At 35.7% G+C, this 21956-nt stretch overlaps 1 protein-coding gene across 21 annotated transcripts in view; it reads right to left on the bottom strand.

The window, feature by feature from the left end:
* Positions 1-21956, bottom strand: part of DLG1 (discs large MAGUK scaffold protein 1) — a 151762-nt gene that overhangs the window by 3470 nt on the left and 126336 nt on the right. For 7 of the 21 annotated variants that reach the window (XM_086754901.1, XM_086754895.1, XM_086754906.1 and 4 more), the window contains 9 exons: positions 19068-19244; positions 18221-18290; positions 13006-13105; positions 9513-9554; positions 6345-6395; positions 5590-5691; positions 5163-5335; positions 1537-1646; positions 1064-1155 (listed from right to left, as the gene is read on the bottom strand). In XM_086754901.1, the coding sequence (XP_086611027.1) occupies positions 1064-1155; positions 1537-1646; positions 5163-5335; positions 5590-5691; positions 6345-6395; positions 9513-9554; positions 13006-13105; positions 18221-18290; positions 19068-19244 (917 nt within the window). Of the gene's footprint in view, positions 1-1063; positions 1156-1536; positions 1647-5162; positions 5336-5589; positions 5692-6344; positions 6396-7941; positions 7978-9512; positions 9555-12266; positions 12301-13005; positions 13106-18220; positions 18291-19067; positions 19245-21956 lie in introns of all 21 variants that reach the window. The other 14 variants (XM_086754904.1, XM_086754899.1, XM_086754908.1 and 11 more) reach the window with 7 other exon arrangements.

Raw genomic sequence — 21956 nt, forward strand, 5'->3', positions numbered from 1 at the left:
GTAAGGACTCCATAACAGGAAGAACTTGCAATGTATGTTAAGAGTTCTGTAACCTTCTGGGTGCAGACAGAGCACTATGGGAAGGGTGGGAGAGCTAGATAGAGTATTGGGATAAACTGTGACAGCTGCGAGGCAGCAGAGGGGGAGGGAAGCAGACAAAAAGGGATGGACTCAAGTTGTTCATTCTGTGGGTAGCACACAATGTAGAAAACAAGGCAGCAGGAAGAATGGGGCAGGGAGTCTACTCCTTCCTCTGTCTTCCTCCCATGTGAAGCCACCATCCCTTCCTGTGTCTCTGCCCAGGTGGAGCAGGCTGCCGCATTCACAGCTCTGCCCATCACAAGAGGTGAAAGAAGGAATTGGGCAAAGGAGTCATGTCACAGAAAGGATGAGAACGGGGCAGCAAACACTGAAACACTGCAAAAGAGAACACAGCAGGAAGGAAAGCAACCAGTGTCTATCTAGGACAGGAACAGAGAAAGCTCATTTCTGTCCTGAAGATCCTGACTGGATCAACCTCCCTCTGCTGCAAGCCACAACGCAAACAATCAGGATAGTTTGAGTGCTGACAGCCCGTCCCTTGCTATTACAGTTAGGTCCATGGTATACACAAATTTGATTTGCTAAGGACCAAAATGCTGTAGTGTCCAATTTCCAGAGCCTTAATTACCATCATTCTCTATTTCCTGATTAAAAAAAATGGAAACTGATCATTTTCTACAGGGAGCTTTGCTGGGCAATCTCAGCTCTGCAAATAAAAGCCTTTAAGCGTACAATGTATCCACAAAGCAAATATCTGCATTACAATACCTAGAAAAATGGCAAAAAGTCTCATAGTTTTAAAACTTAAACTAAGCTTCCAATAAGGTTTTGTATTAATTGAATTAATTGACCAAAGTGAAATCAGTGTAGAGGTATTAAGATGGCTCTCTGCCTCAAAAAAAACCAACAGATAAAGCTGGAAACGAAGTTCAGCCTTATCTCAGCAGTGAGGTAATTACTATTTTACAGCAAGCAATAAAATTTCAACTGTAGCAAGGGAACAGTCCCAAGCCAAACACACCTGTGAAGTGTTCAGTAAATTCTTGCTCCAGTTTCATGGCTCTCTCAAATGTCTTCCTGGCTTGCTCTTCTGTTAAACGTTTATTCATTTCCCTGAAATTTAAAACATTATACATTTTAAAACTACTATTAAATACTTGAAGTCTTTTGAAATAAGGTTTTAAGCTGCTGTTTAAACTGAGTATTAATCTTAGTAAGAGGCTGTCTGCTAAATGACACACCTAGGCAAAGATCCTAGCAGGAATGAGCTACTCTGACACTATGTTGCATGGAATTTAGCACAATGACATTTGATCTCAAGCACTTTAATTCAGATTAGAAACCCTGTCTAGAAGTCCCTAGAAATTAAACTTAGGAAATTAAACATTGTTTAATATGCAAATATTACAACTGTGTTCACATAACTTGCAGTTGGCTTTCAAACACAATGACAGTCTCAAACAATTTAGCCCGAGGTACTTCACTTTTACTCACATTATATTTTCCACTGTTTTAGGTTTAATAAAAATGGAGATTGGGTACAGCTGGGCGATCTGCAACCTTTTGATTGCATTACCAGAAACATCAAGAATGCAATGTTTACCCTAAAGAGTGAGAGAAGGGAAAAGAGCATTAAGCAAAGTTAAAGTCACAGGTATGCATAGCATAATGATCTAGAAGAGAAAACACACCTCCACCGAAGCCAACAAAATTAGAGCATTTGCATCAATGACATTTTGCATCAATGATATTTGGCACAAGGTCCCACAATGCTCCTCCGTTGGGATCATACATCATTTGAGATGTTCCTGACCCTTCTTTCTTCTGTTCTCCACCAGAGGTTGCAGCCCAGTCAACAACACATAATCATCTGGTAGAAAAGCTGTACTTCAACCACAGAATCTTTTGGGTTTTAAAAAAAATTTTTTTTTTTTTTTAAATGATTTGAGGATCCTTTAGGGAGGTGGCCATGTCACAGATGCAGTTTAGAGAGGAGCCAGATGACTGGCATACCGGAGGGAGTAACCACCCCTGATGGCAGGGAAATACGCCACCATCAGAATCATTAGATGGAACCAAATACAAGCACTCTCTTTTCCCCAGGTACCACACAGTAGAGTATCAAGTTTGAGACGGTGAATGTAATTTATTTGGACTGATTATTTTTTATCTCTTGAGAAACAAATATAGTTTAACTATTCCTTGGGCAGCTGGAAGACAATGTAGTAGGGCTGCTTTTCTCCCCACCTCTGTTCTCCCACTATAAGCAATTTTCCAGCTCTTTGGGATATCTCATATCAAAGGCTTTTCCTGTTTCTCGGCTCTTCTCATCTCAGATATGTTCATTTCCACCTCACATATTTTTATTTATTTCCTTTCTGAGTAGCATATGAGTAATTTGGCATACCACCATTTTAGAAAGGGATCACTGTCGAGTGACTAAAATAAGAAAAGCTTTTTCTTTAGCAGGAGACCAATGTGAATGGCATAATTCTGTGAGCCAGGATACAAACTCACAAGCACCATAAAACCAAAGGTTACTCATATCACACGATGCACTTGCTGAACTCCTGGGAGATCATTCCTGGAGGACACATGGAAGAGCAACGAAGTGACTGCAATCTGAATGACTGACACGTTTCTGCTTCCTGGCAGAAGAGATCACTAGCATCATTTACATTTGACTGCTTGCACAACAAACCCACAGAATTTTATTTCAGGAATTTTTAAGGAGGATAGAAATGTTCTTCCCACATGAACAATATGTATCTGCTTGCTTTCAACTGATGACAGCTGTTTCCCAGATCGTTCATGGATCTGCATGCTGACTGGTAAGATTTAAGGAAGGTATTTTTATGTTCTAGCAGATTATTTTACTACATGGGCTGACCTGTCCACATCTTTCAGATGGTTTCTCTTTAAATGAGGCATGTGCTCTAGGAACAGAGAGTTAAAAGCATTACCTGGTCTATTTTCCTTTTTGGCATAAGACACTTAGTATATGCTGTATTTGGCCCAACAACTTATGCCAGGTGCCAAACAATTTTGGGCAAAGGGAGGAGGACTAGATTGCCAGCACAATATGCTGTGCTTGACCTTATGGAGTACTTATTCCAAATCAACAATAAACGTGCATTAACAGTGGCCTCAAACACAGAGATTTGCAAGCTGCTAATGATTCCAAAGAGGAATTCCTTTCAAGTGAAGATTTGGAAGACAAGAAATGCAAGTACTTCATTATATAATTATCATATTTTCATTCAGGGAAGCTATTTTGATCTTTGCACAATGCCTTTAAACAGTATTTTATGTGTTTTTCAGCTCCTTACTTGCACTGCATCTGACTGAGAAACACAACCCAGCACTCAGTGCCTTTTACGATAACTGAACAATGACATTAAAAAGCACCTTTAGCTGTGTCCCTCACAGAAAAGGAAATGAGAGAGATGGGGATCAGAAGGAATCATGGGCAAAAGAACACCATTTAAAGCTACTGCAAGACTACTATTTCTGGTACTTTTGGGGTAGTAGCAGTCACTTCTGTTGTGTCTGCCCCCAAATTCATCATAGAAAAACTGGAAATAATCTTTTGTATCCCAGTAATAAGACCCATTGAAGAGATTAATCTCTCTTAAATGAGACAGAGAGGACTACAAGGAGGAAGTAGCCCCAGATTGCCCAGTTTGCAACCCTGTCACAATTCTGAAGTCAAGTTCTGACGGACAGGACATTGCTTCCCAGAAAAAAAATAGTTAGCTGGAACGGAGAAATTGCTGCATCTAGCCGAAGTCCCATGGTGCTTGTGCAAGAGCTTCAATAGCACAGAGACATCTGGTAGCACTTTGTTCTTCGTGTCAGTTTATAAAAGATTCATGATCATTTTGTACCTTACTAATCCTACTAGATGTGCAAAAGAACACAGCCAGTTTCAGGTCTAGGATGGAAGCGGAGGACTCTATCTGTGCTAGCAGGTGAAGCAACTGCCAACAGGTTTATAATGTTTAAGCTGTTCAATAAATAGTTTCATCATTTAACCACATATGATCGTTTCACAACTTTGTTCAGACTCCCGTACAAAGTACTGTTCATATACTTTAACGATTTTTTAATTAATTTTATTTTCTTTACTTTTCTGCCTATATTCCATGGAGCCAAGTTCTATTCCATAGGGTGAGAAAGACAGCAGAAGAAAACTTCATCACATGAACCACAGAATCTCAGCATGTTCTCCCTGGTTTTGAGTCCAGTAAACAATGTTTTGCAGAGGACCAACCACACTCCCCTGTCACATGGGTTAACCACACTTACCCTCTGCATGTCCAGACTGAAAGTGCCCACGCTTGTGAGTTCCCACCTAGAAAACAGCTGTTTCTTCTCTCATAGAGATCAAATAACATTCTCTACTGTAAATGCACCATATTTGTAAGCAGTAGAATACCACTCACCAACCTAACATGGAATATTTGCAAAGAACTTTCACCAAAAAGTTTTCTTTAAAACAAGCACCTTACTCTACAAAATATGCTTCCTTCTTCCCACTCTTTTTCAGAGAGCTCAAGTAAACTTCAGTTCGAATTTAGAAATATTTAAATTTCGCAAGAAATAGGTAATGAAAATTTATTTAGGATAAAAGTAGTAAGGTCAGTCTTCAAAATGTGGTTGTAGTTATGTAAAGAGTCTTTCTAAAGTTTATTACATTCACTCTTCCCTTTTCAAGGGCACAACTAACAATTTTACAAGTTTCGTTCTGCACACGTCCGTATCAAATGGATCATCATATTAGTTGACTCCACCACCACTATTCTTAACTAATTAATGATCTATATATGTGAGCTAGGCTAATTAGCCTGTAATTCAAATTATTTCTGTTCTATTATCTTCTTATATGAGGGCACAAACTACAGTTATTCTTTTTCCATAATTTAATCACAATGCTTTCATTATTCCAAAATTTCATTATTTCCCTAAATGTATTTGTGACAACGCATTTTGTTTCTAGTTTTGTACAAATTCCTTTTGAAGTCAGAGGGTTCCTAATTGACTCTTCCCATTCTTCTTTTCCTCTATCAGCACAGTCAGATAATCACCTCAGTAAATGAAAGTAACTGGCACTGATTTACCTTTTCTGCTACTTCTCGCACTGATTGGACACTTGTTCCATAAAGATGATTATTGTACTGGCCAGCTTCAATGAATTTGTGATCCTGAATATCCTTCTCCATTTGCTCTCGAGAAGTGACAAAATGGTAATCCCGTCCATCCACCTCATAATCTCGTTTTGGTCTAGTAGTATCTTTAAATATAAACCAGTAATTTTTAAAGCAAAACAAAAATCAGTTATTTTTTTCCCTACTATATAAAAAAATAGTCTCCCATTTACACTGCAAAATTACCAGAAGCAAAGAGATGACTGACAATTAAGACAGCTCTATAAAGCTTAGACAATATATTAACTTTCTTTAACTCAACATAAAGAGGATAAGTCTATTAGGAAAATTAACCAGGAAAAAATCACTTAGAATTGATGTAGTATTTGTTGAGACTTACGTGGAACACATGAGCCAAATTTGTCTGGAAATTCTGAGATTAGATCATCATTTATTCTGTCTTTCATGGGTCCCAAAACAATCACAGGTCGAGTGTAACTGACTATTAAACATAAAGGAATAATCTGTTATACACAGTGAAGCAACACTAGGACAAAGGTGAAAAGGAAATGAAAGCATCCCACTGGAAATCAGTGAAAAGCATTTTATTTTAAATGCAAATATGAGAAAAAAATTTCTCCTATCAGTTACCATTTATTTCAAAAATATTTTTTAATTTAAAAACCCCCCAAAACCCAAACCACTTTGCAATTGCTAAGAAAATTAGTCATATAAGAAGTCTATACAGAAATGGGAGACTGCCATGCTTACTAAAATAGCCAAATAATCTATTGACATTTTTCGCTGCAACAGAAAAAAGGAACTGCAACAGTGAGAACGCTAAAGCAATATGAAACAGAAGAAAATATAATTTCTGAGGTTCATACTAACGAAACTGTTAAACATACTGTATTTTCTTTATGCAATGTAAACCAGTGATAATAAGTTATTTTAAGTAGCACACCTTTGGATTTTGCACTAAATAATTTAGCAACTGCATTTAATAATTTATGCCTTTATGCTTTATTCATTTGAATAATGGTAACAAGTTCAAAACAGTGAAGAAGTTTATCACGGTGCTCAGTATCTAAGGGCACATGAAGCATTCTGGTAATTTAGATGATATTTATTTTACACTGAGTGAGATCTACAAACCTTCCTGCTGATTGACTGGTTCATATGACAAGACATATTCCTCTTGGCCACCTAAAATGTAAATGCAAAGACATAGCTATTTATTTTTTTTCTAAACCAATATATTTAAATTGAGTCATTCAATGAACTATAGCGATACAGACATTCCTCAGTAATGTACATTACAATGATACCGATGAAGGACATTTTTCAAGAGCAATGAATTATAAAAATTACAAAGATAAGCCAAACACAAAATTTTAAAGCAGAAGACACATAGTATAAATAATTTCCTGGTTTATGTTAGCATGTCAAACTGACATCAAGCACAGGAAGAATTTGAAAGCGTTACTGAAATGCTCTTACACACGTTTCCCTGAATGAAATGCATGCACACTACATTCACTGCTGAGGCAATGCCACCTTCATCATGAACATTCTCCACACTTCGAAGTCAGCATTTACAATAACATTTTTCTATATTTATACAGGGCCGACAACCATGTATGTCAAGGTGTATATAGCTTTCATTATCTTTATCACAACGTGGCATTTATATAAACATGTTCAACCACTCTAATGCTACAAAAAAATAATGATTGCTTATACTAAATAACTATTATTTTATTAATGAATTTTTGAAGATGAAGTTGAAAACAAAGAATGCTTTGTATAGTTCTCAGCTCCAGAAAGCACATCAGCAGTGAATGAAACTGAAATAACTGAACTTTGACCTTTGACAGCTGCAGGCTTTTTAAATGTTGGTGAAAGCATCTGAAATATACCTCAGTTGCCATCTCTGTAAAAGATTATTTCTAGTCTAACAAGATCTCTCAAAGTAAGATCTCTTGCAATGAAATCACTAAAAATTAATTCCATGACAGCAGAGAATTCATAATTCTAATAGACAAGCTCAAATTACATGACATTACTATGAATTTTGAATAAAATACAGTCCTTCAATAAATTATTTGTGTAATTTTGGAACATTCTTTGGAGTTCATAAGCCATAAGTGTGACAGGTAAAGGAACATAGCAAGGCTATATCACAGTTGTATAGAAACAGATGGCAGACGAAAGCTTTTATAAATTAATATAATGTTTTTATATATCTATTCTTTATTTCACAGCAAATATCATTGATCTTTTAAATCTAAAATTTACAGTTTCATTAAAAGAAATATTTTTCCTATTTCCAAGAAATTTGCACTCAAACTGTACTACAGTAATAGATGAATTAACATTTTAATTTTGTAAGTTACTGCAAGTGAGGAATACCTTAAGACAGACATGAAAACATGCAACCTGTATATTTTAACATCTCAAAAAGTTACTCATGCAGATGGATTTTCGAAGGACAGTATATACTTTCAGAACCCCTTTTAGCCTACGGAGAGGAATAGGGAATCACCAACTATCAACTCATCTATAAAAGACCCAGCTCACATATAATTAGATACTTCTTTGGAGAAGTCACATTGCTATAAGGTCAAAAATTAGTTAAGCAAACTACTGAAGAGATAATAACAAGTAAAAAGCATCCCCTTATTGAGGGCAAAAAGTATATATTGTCACTGCTTTTCAATACTTTGGAAAAATGAATATTAATAGAATGAACCTTTTGAACAACCGTACTCATCTGTAATCAAGATAACTTTCATATTAGACAGCAGTAAGAAGAAATTAAAAAAATTATTTTAATAAAAATTGCTTGGAATTACACATTCAGGTAAGCAAATCCACGACATTCACAAAATCACGGCTTCTTAAGTAATAACGGAGTAAAAAACTAACTAGTGCTACTAATAATGAGCTTTAGAAATAAATAAAGCAAGCTCTGAGAAAAACCTTGGTGGGAGACAGGGAAGAGAAGAAAGCAGCAAATTAATGAAGAAACAGTCATGGTTAGACAGTTTAATGATGTGTCATTAAAAATGGTTAATATTTGTAAGTTTTTCAAAGACAACTCCCATACACGCTCAACTTTGTTATTCTCAGGGAACACAAATGCCTCCTCCAATTGGTTTCTTCTAATTACAGCCTACAACACTGTTAGGACTTTATATAAATGTATAAATTCTCTCCTTGAGTGTAATCACCTGGAAGAAAAAATGTGGATCATCACCGCTGAGAAGATCTTCAGCTTCCAAATAGATGTATCCGATAATCATCTCCCTTATTAACCTAACATAAATTATATCTTTTTCTGGAGTGCCCATTATTCTCCCAACCAGGAGCTGACCAGTGAGCCTCTCAGTGTTACACCGTGTGTGACTTTAACTGTTTCCTCTTTCCATATTCCTCTTCAAATCCTCAACTTTTCCATCTTCCTTATCTGCTCTATCCTGGGTTCCAGATCTGGACTATGCACCTTAGTGAGACGTTGTTCACTGGAAATAACCAGTAAGATTGAAGTTCTGGCTCAGGTTTAAGACATCTTAAAGCACTGTAGAGCAGCAAGATGCAGCATGTTACCCACTCTGAACACGTAGTACTACTGTAGCTTGGGCTAGTGAAAAAGGTAACTCAGTCTAGTATTTAAAAGATCCTATGTCTTCAGAGACACAGAACGTGCACGCGTGCCTAGCACGCTAATTTATCGTAACTGCTCCAGCACTGAATGTGTGTCAGAGGCTTTGAAGACAATCCATTCTAAGCACCCACGCTTCACAAAAGAGATAAACCAAAGCTAAAGCAAGGGTAAATACATGTTTGCTTATCTTTTCTTTCATTAGAAGTATATACATATTAATTCTGAGCATCAGTTGTGAAAAACTGTAGATAGTTATTGCGTTATTTAACAGATTACACTGTTTAGTTATGGTTCCAGTATTAAGCTCAACTACATATAATTATATTTGTGAGTATTAAATTTACATTTAGGTTTTAATAGGTCTAGTTAGCTTGCATAATTTAAAAAAAAAAAAAAAATCAGAAAATCATTCAAATTAGGCTGAAAAAAGAAAGTCATAGATCACAATAAAAATACCTACAAAGGAGGTTTTCAATGGTTCTCTCTACTTAGTTTTTTAAAAACAAACATACATACAACAGAATTTGCAAACTAATGAATATGTATTTCACCTGAAGGTTCTATTTAACATGTACATACCCAGAAGACAGACAAAAATCAAAGAAAGAGCTACTAAACAAAGGTTCTAAATAAACAAAGAACTGAAAAACACTTACGGTAACTACTTTCACTATCGCTGGCGTTAGAGGTTACATGCTCTGAAATTGCAACACAATGGAAAAAAATAATAAGGAACATACACTAATGGCATGAGTCCAAAAGAAAGCAAATTGACACAAAATAATCCAGATGAACTGACACAAAATAATCCAGATGAAAGACAATACTGATACCAAAATGCTGAAATAAATACATACTGCATACAAAAGTTTTAAGGTACTTCTCATAGCTCTCAGGATCAAGCTTAATTTCATAGAAAAGGAATGGATGTTAATTAAAAAAAAAAAAAAAACATTAAATAGCACATCAAAATAAGATTACAAAAAGTACACTAAATTCATAGTTCACACGTAATTCTGCAATTTTTAGGTTTTCACCTCAAGATGAATTTTGTTGTGCAAAAACTATGGGATTATGCATTTCAACCTTTATGCAGACAATTTCCTGATTAATATTAAGAGTCCTACAGCAGAAAATCTTGGCCTATATTGCAGGAAATATAATGTAGCACGTTCAATAGCAGACACTTTCCTACAGTATATTAAATAGTTTACTTTAAGTGCAATACAGAATTAAGATTTGGGTTGTTGTGTCCGTCCCGTGTCCCCACCCCCCCGGTAATGCTTTAGTATTCAAAAGCTCCTGACTTTTATTCTGGACTATTTCTATTAATTCCATGCCTTTTGCATAGAAATCAGAATACTGCAGTAGCTACAAGGTGTTTATATTTATTTTTTTAAGCTATGTAACTGTGTTTAATACATTTATGATAAAAAAAAAAAAATCAATGAAATTGAAGAATTTCAGGTATCAACCTATTCTGTTACCTGAAAATTCTACAAATACAGTGAACAAATATGAACTTTGATATTGCTGAACTTTATTGTAAAGAATCAATTTTTATGCCACTCAATGAGTGTGTCTATTTACAGGGAAAAATACTAACATTCACAGGTTAAGCCTGCATAAAGAAGTTTCTGTTTGACCTACACAAATTAAGTACAATTAAATTTGAAATGACATACCTAACTGTGTGTATACAATAATACATATTCTTGTCATTAGAAGCCTTTATAAAACACTACATTCAGTGTGGTTCCTCCCCTACAAAATTGAAAAGGAAGCAAGGGGACTCTAGAGGTAAGAACACAGTTATGAAGCAAAATCTGCTTCTAGTAATTAATAAACATTTTTTAAAGTTAGTTATCATATGTAAACTAATTAACCTTTTAAAATGTTTTTGGATAAAGTGAAACAACATCTTTAAACCACAAACCTCTGGCTAGACTGAACTCCTTCACTTAATTTCTGTGCAGGAAGAACAGACAAATGTTTCCAAATGTCTGCGAGAACCAGCAATTTTTATCTACTTCCATTTCACTTTCTTGTCTTGGAAAAAGAACGTCCACATTGGCATGGAAGAGGCAAATAGTGATGTTTAAAAGCCTCGTGGTAGAACACGAAAGGGAGACACTGTCAGCTGAGAACAGCAGTGTTGTGATAGTCTGGCAGTGAGCATAACTGGTTGAAGATGCAAAGCCTGAAGTGGCAGCAAGAACAGCAGTCCTGCACAGCCCCAGTAGCACAGCTTGCATTAAGCATGGTGAGGCAGTTTCAAGAAGTCTGACTGTGCTGAAAACAGGCTAGAAGTCATTTGTTTTTATAACGGAATCACCTAGTGACATTTCTGGACCATATTACATAGTTAAAACCAGGCATGATCATAAGGCCATAAAGGCTGCTTATGATCTTTTTGCTCTAAACTGTTAAGGCTGTAAAGGTCGCTAAGGTCTCTGCTCTAGAGCAAGCATTTCCTTCAAACCCTTCATTTCAGAAATGGAAAATTAATCTTACAGCTACTAGAATTTTTATTCCATGATTGAGGCCAAGTATGGAAGTACACTGCTTCTTACATGTAATTGCAGGAACACTGTGTGGAACAGTTATGTGCTGGGAAGAAACGTTATCTTTAGCGACCTTTACTCACTTATCTTTAGTGACTGATTTTACTGTTCCATGAATGCATAACAATGTACGTCTTCAATATCTGTGATGAAAGCAAGTCTTGACTTTTCATTTGTCATTTTAGTACAGCAGTGGTGTCTGCATACACAAACAGATCTGCTAGATCACTCAGCAACTTTTGCATCTTATTGTATTCAAGTAGTTAACATTTCTGCAGGAAATACAACTAATGCTTATGTGCCTCCTCTATTAGCTACCCCTCCAGCTGGTCTAAAAGCATCATAAGAGTTTAAGTCAGACAGAAAAACCCTCATGGTATTCATTAGGCAAAGTTTTTTTGTTTGTTTTAAGTAGCTGTAAATGCCGGTCACCTACAGAGAGGAGTGAAAACTGTAACTAGTTAAAGTGTTACGGCAATGGTTGTGCTATTACTGTAAAAAGCCATAGGTTATTTTAAAATAAACAAAAACACAAAGACAAGATAAAAGCGACACAAAAAATAATCACCAAATTTAAAACCACAGTACTATTAAGACGAACAAGTAAGCGCTGGTTAGCTTCTGAGTAACAAAAAAACCCTAATGTGACGGTCACATTAACTTAGGGTAATACATTCCTGAAAGCAAAAACCCCCAAAACATCACAAACTAGAAAGTTTATGAAACATTTTTAGAGTTAACCTCCTTATGCCAGTAGAGCACCAGTCTCAAAGAGATCTGTTAAAAAAAAAGTAATAATTTTTCAGATGGAGGTTAAAATAACTTGGGAGTATTTTGATCACTTACTCAGGCCTTTTGATCCCATGTCGTCAGGGACCTCCTGCAGAGTAGTCCCAAGAGGGCAAGCAATAAAAAGACAATCACAAAGAAAATAATTGTCAGTAATATATAAAATTGGCGCTACGACAGGAGACAGTTCCCAGAACATCACAGGGGAAGGTTAAGTTTATAGGATTTGACCTGACTGGCACATGAAGCATAATCAGTGATGCAAACAGCACAGAACGCAGTTTGTAGTGGGTCTGGTCTGAATTAGCAAACTTATGCAACTGCTTTTCGAGAAGACAATTTTTTTTTTTCAGTGCCGGCAACAATGCTGAAAATCAAAGTAACCTCTCTTCGTTAGGAAAACCAAATTAGAATGGAATGACTTTGAAGAAATCAGTTTAAAGGGAATGATTTGAGAAGCTGGTAAGCTTCATTATATTTTTTTTAGTTGCCGTGCGCTCTCCTCCAAGTCAGAAATGAGGAACCATCACTGACAGCACTGGATGTTAGCTCCTCCAGTTACGTACACATAACTCAAGAGTATTACCCAGCTTATTCCAAACTGGGGTACTCTTGGGTTAAATTTTACTTTAACAGCACAAATGGTTTTATTGATTTTGTAGATTGGTTTGTCATCGGCACCTCAAGCTCATTAGCCTGTTGCAGCTCATGAAACTGTCTCCATGGTAACACCCTACTGCAATCTAGCAGGCCCTTCTACGTGTGCTTCGCTCTCCATCGAATGCCACATACTTACGGTCAATATCACTGGTTTCCTGCTCACTCTGGTCCTTGTTCTTGTAGAAGGGAAATTTTCGGGAAAAGAGGTTCTTTTTACGCTTGTCATTGAATGACTGCTGAAGAAGAGAAGGAGGGGCAAAACAAAGGATGTCTAATGTCTGTGTGAACAAAGGCCCAGACCAGCAGCTTTGTGGAAGCTGACTCCTATAACCACATTATGCAGTGCATATTTTAGTTTAACATTATCTTCTCAGCTCATTAAAAATAGAGATCAAGATCATGGCTTTGCTCACACCCTCCGTATTTCACATGCTTGCTACTGAGAGAACTGGTAAGTTGGTTCATCCTATATGGCCTGACCTGCACTTCACAAATTTAGGCCTGCTGGGAGTATAAAAAGATGGGGAAAAACCAGGTTGTTATAAGATGGCCAAACCACAATGAATTCAAAGCCAATTAAATCACTCATTACCTAATATAGGGGTTACGGTATTTAAAAACAACCACCGAGGCTTTACACACGCTTTTGCTAACAGCTGACATCATAACAGCACACCAGAAGCATTTGCCGGTGTTACTCATTTGCAAAATTTGCGAAGGCAAAACTGTAAATACATTGGTGACAACTGCTAAGTAACATATCATACAGTAAAGAAGAATGGAAGTTAAATGCTAGCATTGTACTGAGTGCCCTTATAATAAAACTAAGAAACAGTGACATAGGAAGAAAAGAAAAAAGGAAGGTATCTAGCTAAAATATCCAAACAATAAAATAAAAAACCTACAACAAACCATATTTCTTTCAGTCTTGCACAATTGCAATTGATTGCAATTTCACTGAAAGAAATGACTTCGGGCTACATAAGTCTCCATCCCAATACCAGGATTAACTTTCAAAAGATACAAACTAATTTCATTTGTTTACTGTGGCAATTATTTTATTTTCAAGGGTGCATTTACAGGGAATTACCACGTGAAAAATCCTGTATGTGCACGGATCATGTTCAGCAACTCTTGACATTAACTGCTTGTGTTGCTGAAGAATGTCTGCATTTCAGTTACTACAAAATTTTCTAGTTACCTGTACACACATATACATATCCACCCATATTAATATAAACTAATGCTGTGCTCCTTGCCTACGTGATGGAGAGCACCAGTGTACTTTCATTCATATGCAGGTATGTCTACATGTGTAATTAACACAGAATTAGTAATATCTGCCACGTCTTCTGCTGAAGTCATTATATGACTACAGTACCTTTAATTTACTGTTGTAAGTCAATAAAGAAACTCAATGCATAAATAAATCACTAACATTTTTATTGCAATTATGCAATAAAAACTAAAGAACTAAAACTAACACAGCTAACTTGATGCCAGGTGAAACTTCTTTTCATCTTTAGGCATAAGTGAATCATCTGCCCAGTTTTGCCAAGACATGAAATTTGCTATATTTTTGCCATTTGCTTTGTAGAAACCCTCCTACAAGAAGGATGGCAAAAGTAAGAAAATGCTTAACTTGGTTTTGAGTTCCTAGGCCGCAGGGGGACTGTTTATTTCTAAGCCAACCAGAGCCCATGTGCAAGAAGTAATAAACTTCCACAGAACCACTTTTTAAAAGCTACTTTTAAAAAAGCCCCAAAAATATTTTAAATTCATACATTAAAGACTCTATTAATGACTATTTGTAAGATTTGGAGGAGCATGTTAACTTTCAAGTAAGTGTCTGTCTTCAGGTAGTGTGAGCTCATCTTCCTCTATTACATGCAATACAGTTACACAAAGATGTATTCTTTGCTACCAACATGAAGTATGGAATGAAATATAGCAACAACTTGAGGTGAAACAGGACAAAGTTTTTTCAAACAGTGGGACACCTTCTTTGATACAATTACAAAGCTACTAGCATTTGGTCTCCCTAAAGAGAATGCTTATAGAGTAACATACACGCTTCATCCTGCTCCATTAACAATCCTCCTGGCCATCTGTTTTAACACAGACTTGCTTGGCAATATCAGATACTGAAACATCCAGTGATATTTTCATTACCATTTTAAAAAAAGTTTACTTAAAATTACCAGGTGTTAAAGAGGCACATGGTACCATGGGAGCACAATCAGTGACACTGAGCTCTGGAAACAGCAATACTGTGTGAAGTAGGAAATCCATAAAAACCTTAATTGGCTGGCATCTGTGTTCAACTAAAACTGTCATTCCACCGTAAGAACTGGTGAATTATAAACATGACATATGGACAAAAGAACTGGTTTTGAGCCAATCATATGCTTGCAGAAACGACAGGTGGCATGGGCAACATTTTGGGTTATGGTCCTCCTGACATTCTTTATCTGAAGTCAACAAGTCATTGCAATTGATCTCTCATAACCAGAAAGATTAATGTAATCTACAGAACAAGGGCAACGAAGAAATATGTCCAGAGGAAGAGATCATTGCTGGCTGTACTGAAAAATACTGTAACATGAATTTTTAAAAATGGATGTCTCACATCCATATAATTGTTCCATGTGGACAAGTCTCTCAGTTGGGGCAAAAGAATAGCAGAAATAGATGTAACAAAGCTAAAATGGTGCAGTTTAACTGAGGTGGTGAGACTCTGAAATTTTTACAGCTAAAATAAAAGGAGTGGCTGATTTATTGTACTTCATAAAACATAATCAGGTTCTTCATTTTAGTTTTTAAAATATTCTGTAACAATTATTTTAACTTTCTGTACAGTAAATCTTAAAAATTAAATTTTATATACTGCATGTATAATGGTCAGAGTCAGTTCCATTGGCAAAAAAAAGAGAAAATAAAATAATAATATACTGATTTTGCATAAAAGATTAGCCAAAAGATTATTTTTAAAAGATATCATGATTATAAAAAGCTAAAAAGAATTGCTTATTAGTTGAAAATGCACAGTAATTGTATTAAATTTTTCATAAGCCGACTGGAAATCATAACCAGGCATCATAAGCAAGAATATACTAAAACAGAAGCAGCACAGAAAGTGAGATAAATGTGTCTATGAAAGGAAAAAACATTAACCATTTCTGCTCCAGATTTTTTTAGCTCTCCTTAAATGAAAGGAACACGGATTTTAACATTTGCCATCACCAGGGCTACTCGTTAAGGTTTTACTGTAGAAATTTTGAAGAACTGTACAAAGTTGGTATTTCATCCTGTCCCTGGAGTACTATCATATGCTGTCACAAGGCGGCACACAGTCCACGAGGACAAGTATGGTGCACAGAACTTACAGGGAAAAATATCACCATGACTAATACAGGAAGAATACTTTAAGGAGAAACCATAATGTTAAAACATTTACAGCTGAAGCAAGAGATCAGCAATAGTGTAAGCGTGTTTGCAAAATTAAATGTTACTAAAGAAGAGCTGCAGTTCTGTATCAATGGCAAGCGTAGCTGCTTTTCCACTCAGTATTCCATGCATATCTTGGGTGCTGTGCTAGCACACAGGGACTGTGCGCTGACTGCTGGTGTCAAAACGCCACTTCAAATACACCGTTAATTAAGTTAACTGTTTGCAGTTTATTGGTAGACAAACTACAAAACCATGCAATTATCTTTCAAAGAACATGGTAACATTTGAAAAATTACTTGATGTAATTAAAATAATCTGAAGTATTTAAGCCCTTTTCTTTATGCGACTTCCAAAAAGTGAACTCAAATTATAAAAACCATCAGGTTAAAAATTACATCAGTTGACAGCATTTTATTTCAATACCAAAATATGAATGTACCAAATCAGAAAAAAACTGCAAATAATCCAGTACTATCATTGTTCACTAGAAAATAACTAGAGATATTGATTTCCTTTTAAACAAATACTTATGGAAACAACCATGACATTTGCTTCATTAATAAAATAAACTGAAACCTTTGCCATGTAGCAGAGGGATGTACATATGGATTTCTTGGTCTTTAAAGTATAAAGTCCTACACTATCAGGATAAAATATTGAAGCTTTAATACTTTATAGATGTTATTTTTGAAGTTATGAAAACATTGTAACTGAAAAACAACTAAAAGGCATCCTTGAGATCTACAGCAATGACTTACTAATGTTACAGCATTAATGCTATTAAAAAATAATCACTATTTAAGAAATAGCTTCCTCAGGAGCTTAAAGTGTGCTTCAGATTTAAAAAAATGGTAATATATTAGTACTGTAGAAGACTCTTGCATCTAAAACATACATAGCTAAGTCTTGAAATTACTAATTATATACCTTTGGTAGAAATGGTAAGGCTGTGAAATTGTTTCTCAAGTTTCAAAATGAACAAAACATTGCAAAAAAACCTCACCCTCAAAATAAAAGTTGGCTGCTTTACTATTATGAAATTGCTGTAATTCCGGTTACAAATATTCCTATTACTACTTAAGTAGCTGACCTCCCTTCTCACCACTCATTCCCATCACAGACAGGGACTGCATATTGTGCAGTGAACTGCACCAAGGGATTAACTAAAATCAAAACTAGGATTTCTTTTGGATTGGGTTATTTTTCATCTGCATTGGTCATTTTACATGGTTTGACAGCCACAACAGTATTTGTGTGAATAGAGAGCGCTGGTGAGCAGAAAACAGCTGTGAGTTGGAGACCGATTCTGGTCAGCAATGGCATTAGCCTTGAGTTTTTGTTGGCCTATGCCATTGCACGAAATTCTTTAAAGCTTCTGCATCCATAATTGTAACCAAGTTACTTTATGCTGTCTGCGTAACTGTACACCATAAAACCCCATTTTATCATAAGGATCCTATTGAGCTCTACTTCCTTGTTTTCTATATGAATTTAGAAAGATTTCAAGAAAGGAATATATTACTTTTTCTGAAAATGGGTAGTAAGCCCCTTCTGTAAAAGGGGGAGTCCAAAAGTACAATCCATACTAAAGGACTAAACTGCTTTATAAACAGCACTTGCAGAGCTGTCAGAAAGGGCACGATTCCATACCTTATTAGTACCTACTGTTCCTATTACATTACAGTATTAATGATAATATGTATTTCTAAGCTAATTCTTCAAACACTTTACAGTGTTTGGGCAATGGTTTACCATTGAAGTTAGCTCTGGTGCTCTGAATTATTTCTAATGGACAGAATTAAATCTTTTCACTAAAAACTAAAACAGAGTCTGCATAGATACACCACTGAAAAATGTTACCATTCACAATGCCAGGTGTAATTAGTACTTCATTAACTCACCCCTTTATCTCCTCTTGCTTTGGAATTGAATTTCACTGTCTTTAAACGAGCTCGTTCTTTTTTCTCAACTCTACCACAAAAACATACACAAAAAAGTTAAATCAGCAAAATTTCAGAACCTCAAGTTACCACTTGTTACCATGTAAGCACAGAAGTGTACCTTTTGTAATACAGATTTTTGTTGGTGATGACACCTTCAGAAAACAGCAGCCTGCTAGTGGCAGACTGTATTGCAAGAGTAGGATGTTATTTCTCAAGTGAGGAGCTGTGAGGGTACTGGAGTATTTTGTGATTACACAGATTCAATAAATCCGGGCATGAAAAAGTAAAAGCATGTCACAAAAAGTGGGCAGCCTCAATTACCAGTTAACAGCAGCTACTAAGATTCAGAGCACCTAACCTCTAATTTGGATCTCTGATATGCCAGCAAACACCTTGTCTGTTTACTGTGGCCACCAAAGAAAGATTTCCCAGTTTCCCATGTTTTGGATACAAAGAATTCATGACAGTGTCACATTTAAAACAAAATTTACTTTGTACCTTTTCACATGTGAACAGTGTAATGTTATTAAACCCATAACTTGCCTACAGTAAGAACAGAGAAATGGACTTGGACCACCTTTACCAACTTCAGCACACAACTCTAAGGCTAAATAGGATTTTAACAAACTTCTCATTGAGTTAGTCAGAATCTCACTACAGTTTATTTAAAACAAAACAAAACAAAAGCATGTGGTTAATATGGTACAGAACTTAACAATAAAGAGAAAAGCATATACAATATAAGTATTCATCCTATCTGACTTAATAGCAGACAGCTGAAAGTCAATAAAGTATTATGACATACCTGCGTTTGCTTGGGATAACTCCAATTTCATCACTTTCTCCATCTGGAGTTACCTGCCGTGCTTGCCACCATTCATCATCAGAAGCATTAATGACATGGAGGATATCGCCAAATTTGAAGTTCAATCCTTGACTTGGAAGGCCACTATCTTTAGTCTTGTCATAGTCAAAAAGAGCTCTACATTGAAAAGAAAAAAACATAGAAAAAGCAAGAAAGAAAAAACATGGGAGCTTCACAAAAAATGAAGCTGCCTGTGTTGTTCACCAATGACTGCATCATTCTGACAGCTCCTTAAAACACAAATGCTGAATGCATTCTCGCTCTCTTTCACCTATACACACACTGAGAATATATACTATAGTATTCACACATACATACGTATAAGTTTAAATGAATGAGAACAAACTTTGTCCAGGCAGAACTCTAGTTTTGCAAAAGGTCCACACAAGATGCTTCCTGCAATTCAGTACTTTGCACAGAGCACGTTACATATCAGCCTAGCAAAAAAAATGCAGGCATTTGAATCATACAGCACTATCAAAAGTTCTGTAACGTACGTTGCTTTATATCAAGTTACAAATTGGAATCATTTTATTAAATAAAAATTACTATTTTAAAAGTAAAAGTCGATAACCTGCTCCCAGGGTGGCAAGAAAAAAGAAAGCCCAAAAATAAGATCTGAACATAACCCAGCTACTGAAGCACCTGAAGGCAAAGAACTTTATGTGCATTCTGTTGGAAAATTTCCAACCGTTTCAAGAGAACATCATTCTTTTTGCTAATGTAAGCCTGTTTTCAAGCAACAGGCACTAGCAATGCCTGAACATCAGCAGCATGGCTACAGTTTCATTAACATTCCCTTTGCCAGCAAGGTTGGTTTATGCAAGTCCACTACGATCCATAGCCACATTCATTCCTGCTTTGTGCTGATCCCTTCCCCCTGTTACTTAGGAAAGCACAACAGTCTGGAAAGGCGCATGGTGTACCATACTGTGGGACTGATCTGGGCTAAAATTTATTTCTTTTCTCTCTGTTGGATCATTTTATATCTGGATCAGTTCCCTGAAGAACTGAAGAGATGTGCAGTATGTTTCTCTCAGCACAGTCAAGGGTTTAACAGGGATGTGAAAATGAATGATAACAGGAACCTCTTACCAAACTCTAAGAGATGCTCCTAAGACTACGCTTTAAAAATAACTGTCATTTTACACTTGAAAAAGGTGTATAAACCTCATCCACGTAAAGTCAGAGCTGCCTGTATAAGACAGGCCAAAAAAACCCTCAACTAACTCTCATCTGGAAGCTCATAAGCTCAGTGATGCACTTTCTAAATGATACCCAATCTCGGTTTAGAGAGTTGATACCTAATCCATCTCAACTTTAGGAAAGTAGCATCAATAGATTACAACATGATGACTTCAAATGGTGTCCTTTCCTTGTCCAAATTCAGTTAGTTTCTTATTCACAAGCACTAGCCTTAGGCACCTTTTTTCAGCCAGATTTTTAATGTAGTAGAACTTTTAAAACCCATGTAAGTACCTGTAAGGCATAACTGTTTGCTCCAAAACATATTTTAGCATTGTGAGTTTTGCCTTTCAAAAGCACAGAGTGTATTTCTTCAAGTTTGAACTGTATTTGCTTATAACCAATGTCAAATTGCTTACAGGGAAAACATTCAACATCATCTGTCAGATCAATTCATCTTTAGCATAAGGTCTACTGCAAAATCAGAGTTGGTTGGGACATCATGCCTTTTTGGGGCCATAAAAAGGTATCAAAAATTTCATAACGAGATGAAAGTTTTAATAAATATTTTCTTAAAAGTCCAGAACAAGACAAACATTTTTAAATGGCTTCAAAGTATTTACTCTCATGAGTCACAAAGCCCTATATTTAAATGTGTGATATTTTTGATTTGTAAAATTTATAATAAAATTTAGACTTTCGATTCTGAGAGTGCTTGGAGGTCAAAATACCACCTTCCTTTAGTAGTGCAATCTCCACTATAATATCTTTCAGTTTTATTTTATAACACTGCTTTGTGTGTAAAACTTGTACATCTATCTCTGTTCAGAACAAATACAAATGTTTGTTCCATTTTGCTTCTGCAAAGAAGATAATAAATATTTGTAATAGTTGAGATAGCCAGATTCTTTAAAAAAAAAAAATTATTTTCTTGCAATAGTCCAGATACTGCAGGTAATAAAATTATACACCCAGTAGTTATTCCTCCAGATTTATTCTGCACATTTTTGTTCAAAAAGCACTGAAGTAATTTTATTGGGGAAACCAGTAAGAGTCGATAAAGACAGTTTTCTAATAAAATGAATTAGAGTGTCAAACAGTAGTGACAAAAATATGCAGCTGAAATTTACAGGAACACCAACAACTGGTAACTATCAAATAAGTGAGCCAAAAAGCAAACAGAATTAACAAAAATCTCTTTTGATTCCAACTGATTAACATAGCTTTTCCTGTATGCCTGGCAAGCCATCAAACGAGAACTCATTTCATAGCCAAGATGACACATTTATCTACGGACTGGTATATAGAAAAATACCTCTTTTATTAACTCCCTGTATGCAGACTTTTAATACAGATTAACAATACCATCTATACATTTAGTGTAAGTTATAAACACTAACTTACTTTAAAAGAAATTTAGTTTTCCTGATTAACTACTGCTTTGAATGCCATCCCATGATATTTACTCTAAAGTTCTATTTAAATTTAAATGAGTCATGAAAATTATTTTACAGAGAAAGCATCAAGTCTTTCCTTTTATTTCACCTTGTGTTACTCAGCAACTAAACAGCACTAAAAAAGTTAACTGAGATCCTTCACTTACAAGTCTACAGAAACTGAAGTTAAGTTGCACGTTTCATGAGT

The sequence above is a fragment of the Chlamydotis macqueenii genome, chromosome 9 (genome assembly GCF_036417535.1).
Source record: "Chlamydotis macqueenii isolate bChlMac1 chromosome 9, bChlMac1.mat, whole genome shotgun sequence".
Lineage (NCBI taxonomy): Eukaryota > Metazoa > Chordata > Aves > Otidiformes > Otididae > Chlamydotis > Chlamydotis macqueenii.